General features: G+C 37.2%; 1 protein-coding gene across 6 annotated transcripts in view; it reads right to left on the bottom strand.

The window, feature by feature from the left end:
- Nucleotides 1-14421, bottom strand: part of BBS9 (Bardet-Biedl syndrome 9) — a 439547-nt gene that overhangs the window by 233303 nt on the left and 191823 nt on the right. For 4 of the 6 annotated variants that reach the window (XM_042969708.1, XM_042969671.1, XM_042969704.1 and 1 more), the window contains exons 13-15: nt 13154-13256; nt 11545-11649; nt 9150-9164 (exon numbers count right to left, since the gene is read on the bottom strand). In XM_042969708.1, coding sequence (XP_042825642.1) covers nt 9150-9164; nt 11545-11649; nt 13154-13256 — 223 coding nt within the window. The remainder of the gene's footprint in view (nt 1-9149; nt 9165-11544; nt 11650-13153; nt 13257-14421) is intronic. The other 2 variants (XM_042969689.1, XM_042969696.1) reach the window with 1 other exon arrangement.

Genomic DNA, 14421 nt, shown 5'->3' with positions numbered 1-14421 from the left:
TTTTTAAATTTAAAATAAATCATTTAAATCATAATATGGTATTTTACAAAAGTTAGTATAAAATCTCACCAGCTATATAGGGAAGATGGCGGCGTAGGAGGACGCGGGGCTCACAGCGCGTCCTGCCGATCACTTAGATTCCACCTACACCTGCCTAAAGAACCCAGAAAACCGCCAGAGGATTAGCAGAAGGGAGTCTCCGGAGTCAAGCGCAGACCAGAGGCCCACGGAAGAGGGTAGGAAGGGCGGCGAGGCGGTGCGCGCTCCACGGACTGGCGGGAGGGAGCCGGGGCCGAGGGGCGGCTCGCCGGCCAAGCAGAGCCCCCGAGTCGGGCTGGCAAAAGCGGAGGGGCCGGACAGACTGTGTTCCGACAGCAAGCGCGACTTAGCGTCTGGGAGGTCATAAGTTAACAGCTCTGCGCGGAAAGCGGGAAGGCTGGAGGACAAAGGGAGGGAGAGCTGCTGAGCCCCCGGACGACAGAGCTCAGTTTGGCGGGGAACAAAGGCGCTCGCCAGCGCCATCTCCCCCGCCCATCCCCCAGCCAAAATCCCAAAGGGAACCAGTTCCTGCCAGGGAACTTGCTCGCTCCGCGCAAACACCCAACTCTGTGCTTCTGCGGAGCCAAACCTCCGACAGCGGATCTGACTCCCTCCCGCTGCCACAGGGCCCCTCCTGAAGTGGATCACCTAAGGAGAAGCGAGCTAAGCCTGCCCCTCCAGCCCCCGTGCACCTTGCCTACCCACCCCAGCTAATACGCCAGATCCCCAGCAACACAAGCCTGGCAGTGTGCAAGTAGCCCAGACGGGACACGCCACCCCACAGTGAATCCCGCCCCTAGGAGAGGGGAAGAGAAGGCACACACCAGTCTGACTGTGGCCCCAGCAGTGGGCTGGGGGCAGACATCGGGTCGGACTGCGGCCCCGCCCACTAACTCCAGTTATACACCACAGCACAGGGGAAGTGCACTGCAGGTCCTCACCACGCCAGGGACTCTCCAAAATGACCAAACGGAAGAATTCCCCTCAGAAGAATCTCCAGGAAATAACAACAGCTAATGAACTGATCAAAAAGGATTTAAATAATATAACAGAAAGTGAATTTAGAATAATAGTCATAAAATTAATCGCTGGGCTTGAAAACAGTATACAGGACAGCAGAGAATCTCTTGCCACAAAGATCGAGGGACTAAGGAACAGTCACGAGGAGTTGAAAAATGCTTTAAACGAATTGCAAAACAAAATGGAATCCACGATGGCTCGGCTTGAAGAGGCAGAGGAGAGAATAGGTGAACTAGAAGATAAAGTTATGGAGAAAGAGGAAGCTGAAAGAAAGAGAGATAAAAAAATCCAGGAGTATGAGGGGAAAATTAGAGAACTAAGTGATACACTAAAAAAAAATAATATACGCATAATTGGTATCCCAGAGGAGGAAGAGAGAGGGAAGGGTGCTGAAGGGGTACTTGAACAAATTATAGCTGAGAACTTCCCTGAACTGGGGAAGGAAAACGGCATTGAAATCCAAGAGGCACAGAGAACTCCCTTCAGACGTAACTTGAATCGATCTTCTGCACGACATATCATAGTGAAACTGGCAAAATACAAGGATAAAGAGAAAATTCTGAAAGCAGCAAGGGATAAACGTGCCCTCACATATAAAGGGAGACCTATAAGACTCGTGACTGATATCTCCTTTGAAACTTGGCAGGCCAGAAAGGCTTGGCACGATATCTACAGTGTGCTAAACAGAAAAAATATGCAGCCGAGAATCCTTTATCCAGCAAGTCTGTCATTTAGAATAGAAGGAGAGATAAAGGTCTTCCCAAACAAACAAAAACTGAAGGAATTTGTCACCACGAAACCAGCCCTACAAGAGATCCTAAGGGGGATCCTGTGAGACAAAGTACCAGAGACATCACTACAAGCATAAAACATACAGACATCACAATGACTCTAAACCCATATCTTTCTATAATAACACTGAATGTAAATGGATTAAATGCGCCAACTAAAAGACATAGGGTATCAGAATGGATAAAAAAACAAGACCCATCTATTTGCTGTCTACAAGAGACTCATTTTAGATCTGAGGACACCTTTAGATTGAGAGTGAGGGGATGGAGAACTATTTATCATGCTCCTGGAAGCCAAAAGAAAGCTGGAGTAGCCATACTTATATCAGACAAACTAGACTTTAAATTAAAGGCTGTAACAAGAGATGAAGAAGGGCATTATATAATAATCACAGGGTCTATCCACCAGGAAGAGCTAACTATTATAAATGTCTATGCGCCAAATACCCGAGCCCCCAGATATATAAAACAATTACTCATAAACATAAGCAACCTTATTGATAAGAATGTGGTCATTGCAGGGGACTTTAACACCCCACTTACAGAAATGGATAGATCATCTAGACACACAGTCAATAAAGAAACAAGGGCCCTGAATGATACATTGGATCAGATGGACTTGACAGATATATTTAGAACTCTGCATCCCAAAGCAACAGAATATACTTTCTTCTCGAGTGCACATGGAACATTCTCCAAGATAGATCATATACTGGGTCACAAAACAGCCCTTCATAAGTTTACAAGAATTGAAATTATACCATGCATACTTTCAGACCACAATGCTATGAAGCTTGAAATCAACCACAGGAAAAAGTCTGGAAAACCTCCAAAAGCATGGAGGTTAAAGAACACCCTACTAACGAATGAGTGGGTCAACCAGGCAATTAGAGAAGAAATTAAAACATATATGGAAACAAACGAAAATGAAAATACAACAATCCAAACGCTTTGGGACGCAGCGAAGGCAGTCCTGAGAGGAAAATACATTGCAATCCAGGCCTATCTCAAGAAACAAGAAAAATCCCAAATACAAAATCTAACAGCACACCTAAAGGAAATAGAAGCAGAACAGCAAAGGCAGCCTAAACCCAGCAGAAGAAGAGAAATAATAAAGATCAGAGCAGAAATAAACAATATAGAATCTAAAAAAACTGTAGAGCAGATCAACGAAACCAAGAGTTGGTTTTTTGAAAAAATAAACAAAATTGACAAACCTCTAGCCAGGCTTCTCAAAAAGAAAAGGGAGATGACCCAAATAGATAAAATCATGAATGAAAATGGAATGATCACAACCAATCCCTCAGAGATACAAACAATTATCAGGGAATACTATGAAAAATTATATGCCAGCAAATTGGACAACCTGGAAGAAATGGACAAATTTCTAAACACCCACACTCTTCCAAAACTCAATCAGGAGGAAATAGAAAGCTTGAACAGACCCATAACCAGCGAAGAAATTGAATCGGTTATCAAAAATCTCCCAACAAATAAGAGTCCAGGACCAGATGGCTTCCCAGGGGAGTTCTACCAGACATTTAAAGCAGAGATAATACCTATCCTTCTCAAGCTATTCCAAGAAATAGAAAGGGAAGGAAAACTTCCAGACTCATTCTATGAAGCCAGTATTACTTTGATTCCTAAACCAGACAGAGACCCAGTAAAAAAAGAGAACTACAGGCCAATATCCCTGATGAATATGGATGCAAAAATTCTTAATAAGATACTAGCAAATCGAATTCAACAGCATATAAAAAGAATTATTCACCATGATCAAGTGGGATTCATTCCTGGGATGCAGGGCTGGTTCAACATTCGCAAATCGATCAACGTGATACATCACATTAACAAAAAAAAAGAGAAGAACCATATGATCCTGTCAATCGATGCAGAAAAGGCCTTTGACAAAATCCAGCACCCTTTCTTAATAAAAACCCTTGAGAAAGTCGGGATAGAAGGAACATACTTAAAGATCATAAAGGCCATTTATGAAAAGCCCACAGCTAACATCATCCTCAACGGGGAAAAACTGAGAGCTTTTTCCCTGAGATCAGGAACACGACAGGGATGCCCACTGTCACCGCTGCTGTTTAATACAGTGCTGGAAGTTCTAGCATCAGCAATCAGACAACAAAAGGAAATCAAAGGCATCAAAATTGGCAAAGATGAAGTCAAGCTTTCGCTTTTTGCAGATGACATGATATTATACATGGAAAATCCGATAGACTCCACCAAAAGTCTGCTAGAACTGATACATGAATTCAGCAAAGTTGCAGGATACAAAATCAATGTGCAGAAATCAGTTGCATTCTTATACACTAACAATGAAGCAACAGAAAGACAAATGAAGAAACTGATCCCATTCACAATTGCACCAAGAAGCATAAAATACCTAGGAATAAATCTAACCAAAGATGTAAAAGATCTGTATGCTGAAAACTATAGAAAGCTTATGCAGGTAATCGAAGAAGATATAAAGAAATGGAAAGACATTCCCTGCTCATGGATTGGAAGAATAAATATTGTCAAAATGTCAATACTACCCAAAGCTATCTACACATTCAATGCAATCCCAATCAAAATTGCACCAGCATTCTTCTCGAAACTAGAACAAGCAATCCTAAAATTCATATGGAACCACAAAAGGCCCCGAATAGCCAAAGTAATTTTGAAGAAGAAGACCAAAGCAGGAGGCATCACAATCCCAGACTTTAGCCTCTACTACAAAGCTGTCATCATCAAGACAGCATGGTATTGGCATAAAAACAGACACATAGACCAATGGAATAGAATAGAAACCCCAGAACTAGACCCACAAACGTATGGCCAACTCATCTTTGACAAAGCAGGAAAGAACATCCAATGGAAAAAAGACAGTCTCTTTAACAAATGGTGCTGGGAGAACTGGACAGCAACATGCAGAAGGTTGAAACTAGACCACTTTCTCACACCATTCACAAAAATAAACTCAAAATGGATAAAGGACCTGAATGTGAGACAGGAAACCATCAAAACCTTAGAGGAGAAAGCAGGAAAAGACCTCTCTGACCTCAGCCGTAGCAATCTCTTACTCGGCACATCCCCAAAGGCAAGGGAATTAAAAGCAAAAGTGAATTACTGGGACCTTATGAAGATAAAAAGCTTCTGCACAGCAAAGGAAACAACCAACAAAACTAAAAGGCAACCAACGGAATGGGAAAAGATATTTGCAAATGACACATCGGACAAAGGGCTAGTATCCAAAATCTATAAAGAGCTCATCAAACTCCACACCAGAAAAACAAATAACCCAGTGAAGAAATGGGCAGAAAACATGAATAGACACTTCTCTAAAGAAGACATCCGGATGGCCAACAGGCACATGAAAAGATGTTCAACGTCGCTCCTTATCAGGGAAATACAAATCAAAACCACACTCAGATACCACCTCACGCCAGTCAGAGTGGCCAAAATGAAGAAATCAGGAGACTATAGATGCTGGAGAGGATGTGGAGAAACAGGAACCCTCTTGCACTGTTGGTGGGAATGCAAATTGGTGCAGCCGCTCTGGAAAACAGTATGGAGGTTCCTCAGAAAATTAAAAATAGACCTACCCTATGACCCAGCAATAGCACTGCTAGGAATTTATCCAAGGGATACAGGAGTACTGATGCATAGGGGCACCTGTACCCCAATGTTTATAGCGGCACTCTCAACAATAGCCAAATTATGGAAAGAGCCTAAATGTCCATCAACTGATGAATGGATAAAAAAATTGTGGTTTATATACACAATGGAATACTACGTGGCAATGAGAAAAAATGAAATATGGCCTTTTGTAGCAACATGGATGGAACTGGAGAGTGTGATGCTAAGTGAAATAAGCCATACAGAGAAAGACAGATACCATATGGTTTCACTCTTATGTGGATCCTGAGAAACATAACAGAAACCCATGGGGGAGGGGAAGGAAAAAAAAAAAAAAAAAAAAAAGAGGTTAGAGTGGGAGAGAGCCAAAGCATTAGAGACTGTTAAAAACTGAGAACAAACTGAGGGTTGATGGGGGGTGGGAGGGAGGGCAGGGTGGGAGGGAGGGCAGGGTGGGTGATGGGTATTGAGGAGGGCACCTTTTGGGATGAGCACTGGGTGTTGTATGGAAACCAATTTGACAGTAAATTTCATATATTAAAAAATAAAAAAAAAATTATGCTGTGAAAAAAAAAATAAATAAATAAAATCTTTAAAAAAATAAAAAAAAATAAAAAAAATAAAAAAAAAAATAAAATAAAAAAATAAAATCTCACCAGCTAGATACAATCTTGCCAAGTAAAATGTAAATATTCATTATGAATGATGAGTTATTTTTAATAACCCAAATTCTAATTTAACAAGCATATTTCATGTTATTAAGCTAAACATTTATTTCTAGTAAAATATTTCTCATATAAATATATTTTCACCTCCCAGATACAATGCAACTCAGGTTGTTGGCATCCCCAAAACTGTATGAGTAAATAACTGCCATTATATTTTAAGTATTTTATTTATTTAATTATTACTAATTAATGTTATCTAATATTTATCTTAAAATATCTAATAAACTGAGATAAACCACTAAGATAATCAAAGTAGAATATACTTTGAGAGTACCTGTCATCTACCATGATATTGCACAATTCAAAGATGAGTACTTGAACTCTGCTCTCAAAGAACCCAAAATCTTAGGCAAACCCAAGGAACAAACTTAATGAAATTCATATTATGATAGGTATTACAGCAGACTCATAAATTAAGGATTTGGGGAAAACAAAATAGGTAACAATCAACACTGACCCAGGCAAGTTTAAGGGTCATAACCTTGATGACATTGCCCCACAAATTCTAAACAAGGTAAGAAATAGGCCCATGGTGGGGTGCCTGGGTGGCTCAGTTGGTTAAGCATCTGACTTCAGCTCAGGTCAAGATCTCGCGGTTTGTGAGTTCAAGCGTGGCATCCAGCTCTGTATTAACAGCTTAGAGCCTGGAGCCTGCTTCAGATTATGTGTCTCCCTCTCTCTCTGCCCTCCACCCACTCATGTTTTGTCTCTCTCTCTCTCTCTCAAGAATAAACATTAAAGAAATTTTTAATGAAGGAAAGAAGGAAAGAAGGAAGGAAGGAAGGAAGGAAGGAAGGAAGGAAGGAAGGAAGGAAGGAAGGAAGGAAAGGGCCCACAGAGGTACTTGGTGGCTCAGTCAGTTAAGTGTCCCACTCTTGATTTTGCCTCAAGTCATGATGTCAGGATTCTGAGACTGAGCCCCGTGTCAGGCTCTGCACTGAGCATGGAGTCTGCTTAAGATTTTCTCTCTCCCTCTATCCCTACCCTCGTTCACATACTCTCTCTGAAAGAAAGAAAAGAAAAAAGAAGAGAAGAGAAGAGAAGAGAAGAGAAGAGAAGAGAAGAGAAGAGAAGAGAAGAAAAAAGCAAAGCAAAGCAAAGAAAAGAAGAGAAAAGAAAAGAGAAACGAAAAGAAAAGAAGAGAAAAGAAAAGAAGAGGAAGGAAGGAAGGGGCCCACAGAATAAGTATTCATGATGTTCTGATCAGAAAGACCAGTGGATCTATTTGGGCATAGAGAAAACTGACAATTTAGAAAACAAACAATAGACATAGAGAAAACAATTTGTGTGTCTCAAAAGATGTGTGCATCAGTACAGGAAGTATATTAATGTCAGTTTGTTCCGGTATTAATGATGTTAACACTGATCACTTGGTTATGGTAGTGTTACCAAATCACTACTGTAAAGATACTTTTTTCTCTTTGTAATTAAAAAGTAATCTATGGGGTGATGCTTTGAGACAGTATATTCTATTATTGCAATGAATTTAGTGTCCATGGACGAAGCTTGCTTGAACTAATCATTACAAAGATTTTGCAAAATAATGATTCTCTAATTCTATCACTCATTCTATGTTAATTAGCTGACACTCTTTGCTAAAGAAGAGTTTTCACTCTACATATGCCTTTATTATACCACTGTACTCACAGATTCTATTTCTGCCTTCAATATATTATAATACATTACCATTATTATGGTTTTGATGTTCAAAGTGTCCTATATCTACCCAGTGGGAATTCCTTCACTGGCTTCTGAATCATTTTCTCGTAATTTATTTTATTTACTTATTTATTTTTTTGAGAGAAACAGAGCAAGCAAGGGAGGGTCAGAGAGAGGAGACAAAGAATCCCAAGCAGACACTACACTGTCAGCACGGAGCCTGATGTGGGGCTCAAACTCACTAACTGTGACATCATGACCTGAGCTGAAACCAAGAGTCAGACTCTTAACGCACTGAGCCACCCAGGTACCCCTGAATCATTTTAATGTAATATTATCATTTCTTGACCATGTCTTTACTTTCTGACCCAACAATATAGGACAGGCTCTCTGATTTTCCCTTCTCCAGACCTAGAAACAGCCTTTTCCTAAGAACCTTGATCCCTTTTACTAGAGTTGGTACTCAGATCTTAAGACCTGTGTAATAGATATGCTCATTGTTAATGAGCTGAAACCTAACTAGGTCTCTGATCCATCTCCGTTGCCTCTACTTAACTCCACTGCAATAACCTCCAGCTGATCTTCTGACAGGCTATTTGGCTTTCCTTCAACCAGCGCTTCACACACTGTAGTCATAGTGGTCTTTCCAGCATACAAATCTGTTCCTGTCATACCCAGACCAAAAGCATGTGTGTGCGTATTCACATCCATGCGCTTCATGACATACTTAAAACCATTGAGTGGCTGACCTTTAGTCACAGAATAAACACCAAAGTCACTAGTATGATCAAGAAGCACACATGGCCTACCCTTTCCCTATGCCCTAGTTAATTTTGACCACTTTACCCCAGCTCTCAATCAATAAAAAAAAAAGATAGAAAGAAAATGAAAACAATTAGAATTCAGTGATGAACACCTTTTTTCCTTATTCTTTATTTTATTTCAAGTAAAATAAGATAACAGAGCATATAAGTAAATCACCAATAACTTACAGAAATAAGTGGTCAATGACACGTCAGATTTTTTTTCCCAAAAAAGTCACAGAGCTTCATTCTTTCTCATGACTCGGAAACAACTAGTAATGAATGACAAATCTCTATGAGAGGAAACATTTATGATCCTCTCCATAGCCAGATGACGGCACTGAATCATCCTAAAGAGTATTCTATTGTCAGAATAAGAGTCTATAAAAAGAGTTCATTCATGGTACAATACCAATTCAATTCACCAACCAAACTTCAATTCTGAAATTCATTTTGTTCTAAATTATCTTTTCACTTACCATCAGGATTTATATCTATCCATCAGAGGCAATGCAAAAAGATGTAAGGAAGAAAGAATGCAACAAATTATTTGTGTATTTAATAAACATCTGCTTAAAAATATGAATTAAAATGTTGAAGATTCTCTCAGATGATTTAATGGCCCCCCAATAAAAGTCAGTCAATTCACAACTGAAGAGTACAACATGAATAAGTGAAATCTAACATATATTTATACATCCAGTTTCAGGAGTCCACAAGAGTGTATCACTCCAGTGTAAATATGCCCCCCACCCAAAAAAAAGGAGGTAAGTTATATGATATAGACCAAGAGAAAACCAGATTGCTTTGTAAATGACATCAAGAGGATTAAATGAATTGGGAAAATTTTTGAGTACAAGGTCAAATACGTAATATTTCCAGTTACTCTTGCTTATATTATTTCAGTCAGTAGACACTACTATGGACTAATGTCTTTTTGTTTTAGGCTTATCTTGGTATTCTCTCACTTTTATAGACTTTTTTAAAATTTTAATTTCTAATTAACTTTCAACTAATTAATGCTATGCTTTTCGGTTTAGCAATAATTTATAATCTCTTACATTCCGTCTATAGAAAAGCATAATAGTTAAAAATAGCATGTGCAACCATAAGTTCATAGGCTAATTTTACAACTTTATCATGTATTTTTAAAGAATTTTGAAAACTTGCTATGTAACCCATTTCTCTATTTTAAATTTATTTTCAACCAGTGTCACTAATTTTCCTTGGAAATGAAATACTTAGTTTAATTAAGCTACCGACGGTCTCTACAACTGCGTATTTCAAGTGTAACAGGGATAAAAATATATACAAATGCCTATCACCATTGACACACTCAATTAATGATAAATGATCTAGAGATTTTAGCCAAATATTTATTTTTATTTCATAAATCAAAATTAAGATAACATTAAAATTTTCAGTGTTCTTTTCAGAAATATCCAACTAAAAAGTCTATCACTCTTTGATCCTTTACGGAAGTTTTGCATTTCTTTCTGAAGTCAGCTTTCTCAAAGCCATTTAAACATAAAATATTTACATAACCCCAAATTTTGAAAATATAGCTAAAAAAGAAGGAGGACAATTCTGCCTTAAAATGAACTTTTTTAGCTTAAAGCAAAATAACTGACAAAACAGAAGAAAGACTTTGAAAACATGTATTAAAGTTATAAAATCATCTCAGAGTATAGAGTTGTCAAGGCATAGGCCAGAAAATTTACTTAGACAAAATTAAAACTACAATTATTAAAAAGTATTGCTAAAGAAGCAAAGTGGACATCAATAGAGGAGAAAAAGATAATTAAGTCATCTCTAAAACTTCAGAACTAAAAAACTGTATAGAAATTGTTTAAAAAAATGCAACATTTCTTAAGTACCCTATTATCAGTTCCAATTGTTTAAAAAAAAAAAACATGCAACATTTCTAAAGTACCGTATTACCAGTTATTCTATATTAAAACATTGTTTAAAAAGCGATGACAAAAAAAAAAAAGCAATGACTAATTATTTGTATTCTACCAATAAACGTATTGGCAAAATGTTTCACTATACAGGGAAAAATACAAACTATAAAATTTGACCCAATGAAGTTAAAATTTACAATAACTGAATCTCAACTGGACTAAAGGTAACTTTTTTTAATTTAAAAAGAATTCCTTGAAAATATGCAGATCAAATTTTAGTTAATCTGTTCTTAAATATATTAATATGTAAGATACTAATGAGTTTTATTTAGTCATTAAAACAGTGTCAGTCTATGAATACTGATTTATCAATCCATAATAGTCTTTTTCACCAATTCAGACTAGGCTTTTCTCCTTAGTTTAATAAGTGAGGTCTAATATTCTTTTAGTGTGAATAAAAATATATCATATTTGCTATTAATTCAGAAGACAGCATCAAACACTATATGTGTAAATCAGCTAAACAGACATCTCTCTAATAATTCATGACACAGAGGTAATCTGGACAATTTTATTTAACACTAGGAAAGAATATTTTTCCATTTAGTAATATACTACAATGTGTTTTCTAATCTTAAACACTTAAACATTTAAGGGTGCCTAGGTGGCTCAGTCAGTTAAATGTCCAGCTCTCAGTTTTAGCTTAGGTCATGATCTCATGGTTTCCTGAGTTTGAGGTCCACATCGGGCTCAGCATTGGCACTGTGGAGACTGCTTGGGATTCTCTCTCTCTCTCTCTCTCTCTCTCTCTCTCTCTCCTTCTGTCTGCCTCACCCTCATTTGTGCTGTCTTTGTCTCTCTCAAAATAAATAAATAAACTTAAAAGAAAAAAAACACTTAAACATTTAACTCATAACTCCAATTTAAAAGGAGTGATTAGGCTTAAAAATCTAAACAACTGTGTATTTACCTGATGGTCTGGAATAAGAAACAACAGCATTTCCTTCCAATTCAGACGGTGTATAACTCCCTTTCAGATAAACAGAAAAGGCTACTGTTCTGCTCATCTCTGGCGCTATAAGAAATTTAAAAGTAATAGAAGTTACAAAATTTTGGACAATTATTATTAACAACAGTTAAAATCACGCTTACATTGCATGCCAGCTATTCTCCTAAGCACTTCACATGGATTAAGTCATTTAATCCTCACAACAACCCAGTAATATGTACTATTATTGTCCCCAACTTTTGTGCATGAGGAACCTGGCTATAGAGAGATTAAAAACCTTGTCCAAGGTCATATAGCTAATATATACTGGTAACTGAGTCCAAAACAACGAAGTTTTGCTTCTCTTTACTCGGATGAATAGGCAGCATGATCAGAGAAAAAGGTATACAAAAAGGTAAGAGAATTTGGGAATGGGGAATAGTATACTTTATCATGGCTAGAATACAAACTACAGGGAGAAATGAAAGGGGGGACTCCGTATGGATGTAACTATAACTGTAGCGACTTTGCAGATTGTGCATAGCCTTCTATATTCATGTATTTGACCTCCAACCTGTGTTAGACAGACTTAAGACGTTTTTAATTGAAAAACTAAATTGTTCAGAATATGTTTTAGAAAGACAAATTGGAAGTATTCTGAAAAAAATTAGAAAATAAAGTTAGAATCCAATGATTGGATATCACTATAAGATTATATCAACCATTCATCCATTCATTCAGCGATTTGGTTAATATTTATTAAGTTCCCCGTATATGCCAGGCATTCAAGTAAGGGTTGGTTATACAAAAGCAAAAGAGAGAAATATGTTCTTGATTTCATGAATACAATATAGGATCAGCAGCAGTAAATGAAGAAAGAAAAAGATTAGAAAGATAAATCATAAATCTTTTTAATAGGACTAATGACAACTTGGATATAAATCGTAGGGCCTGAGAGATACTGTGCAAAGAAATCTTACTAATAGTTGACATTTATGACCAGTCTACTATTTTAGGCATTATTACAGATATCTTACATAGATTCATTTTCTAACTAAACCTCAAAAATGCCCTGCAAGACAGATATCAATATCCCCTTTCTGCAGATTAAAAGAAACTGAGGCCTGGAGTAATTACTCAAGTAGTTTGCCAAAGGTTACACATCGGGTACGTGTAAGAGCCATGATTCAAATTCAGACCAGACTCCGAAGCCAATGTCCTTTCTTCAAACATTACTGATTCAATAAACAGCTGACTAGACAAACACCAATAAAGAAAGCCTTCCAAATTACAGCATTTAAGTACAATTACAGGCCCATCTAGTTGAGGAAAGCACTTGAAAATCTGTAATTACTTCAGCTCAACAACCATTCATTGAATGTTGCTATTTTTTAAAAAGTATCATTCATGCTTGATGTTTGGAGGGAAAACAGAAGCAAAACAACACAATCACTGAAATCTTTTTAGAAAGATACCAGTCTCACTATTCAGACAAAAAATATAGCCATCAAATAAACATACTAACAAAAAAATTTTAATTAATAGAAAACATCACACCACGATATATTTTAAGCCAAAATAGAACACTTACCCATAAATTCAAAGGTGAACTGATCACAAGTCAATACTAAAGGTGGTTGCACATAAACTGATAATTTGGCTTTTTGCAAAGCCAGTCGATTCTGCAATGTGACCTAAGGAAATAGAAATTGTTATTAATAAAAAATTAAATTTTATCCAGATTGATAGGATAGCACAAACATGTAAAAAATCACTAGCAAATAATTAGGAAACATCTGAAAAAAATGAGTAGTCTTTTAAAACACAACGTAAGTAGTAGTTACTGGTAAGTAGAGAAGTGGTGGATTCCACCCACTAGAAACTGGACAAAGCAGTTGAACAGACTTTTCTCCAAAGAAATAGAAATAGCCAAACAAGTACATGAAAAACTGCTCAATATTGTTAATCACAACGAAATACAAATTAAATCTACAATGAGATACTACTACACATCTACTAAAATGCTATAATCAAAATAACAGACAAAAATAAGTGTTAGCAAGAATATGAGGAAACTAGAAGCTTCGTATATGGCTGATGGGAATGTAAAATGGTATAGCCACACAAGAAAATAATTTAACAACAGTTTCTTAAAAAATTAAGCATAAATTTACCATACAACCTCACAATTCCATGCCAAGAGAAATGAAAACATATGCCCACCCAAAAACTTGTACATAAGTTTCACAGCAGCATTCTTCACAACAGCCAAAATAGAAACAACCCAAATATCCATCAACTGATGAATGAATAAACAAAATATGGTACCTTACGATGAAACGGCATTCAGTAATCAAAAGAAATGAAGTACTGGCACATACTACAATATGGGTATACCTTTAAAACGCTATGCTAAGGGTAGAGGCTAGTCCCAAAGAACCACATATTGTAGGATCCCATTTATATGAAATGTCCAGGATAGGCAAATCAATAGAGACAGAAAATAGATTAGAAGTCGCTGAGGGATGGAAGTAGAGGAGGGCTGGAGGATGGGACAGGGAAAAGGAACAGGAAGTGACAGCTAATGGGTATGAGGTTACTTTCAGGAGGGACGAAAATGTTCTAAAATTAAATTGTGGTGATGGTTCCACAACTCTGCAAATACAGTAAAAATCACTGAATTTAAATGAGTATATGGTATGCTATGTGAATTATATCTCAATAAAGCTATTAAAAATGTTCTAGCAAAATCAAAGGAAAAATCTGCCCTGTGGTTGGTAAATAATCACATCACGAAATATTTGGTGTTCATTCTTCTTTTCATATATAGATGTGGCAACTGATTTATCTAGTATCAGT

The sequence above is a fragment of the Panthera tigris genome, chromosome A2 (genome assembly GCF_018350195.1).
Source record: "Panthera tigris isolate Pti1 chromosome A2, P.tigris_Pti1_mat1.1, whole genome shotgun sequence".
In the NCBI taxonomy this organism is placed as follows: Eukaryota; Metazoa; Chordata; class Mammalia; order Carnivora; family Felidae; genus Panthera; species Panthera tigris.
This window is presented reverse-complemented; position numbering and strand designations above follow the sequence as displayed.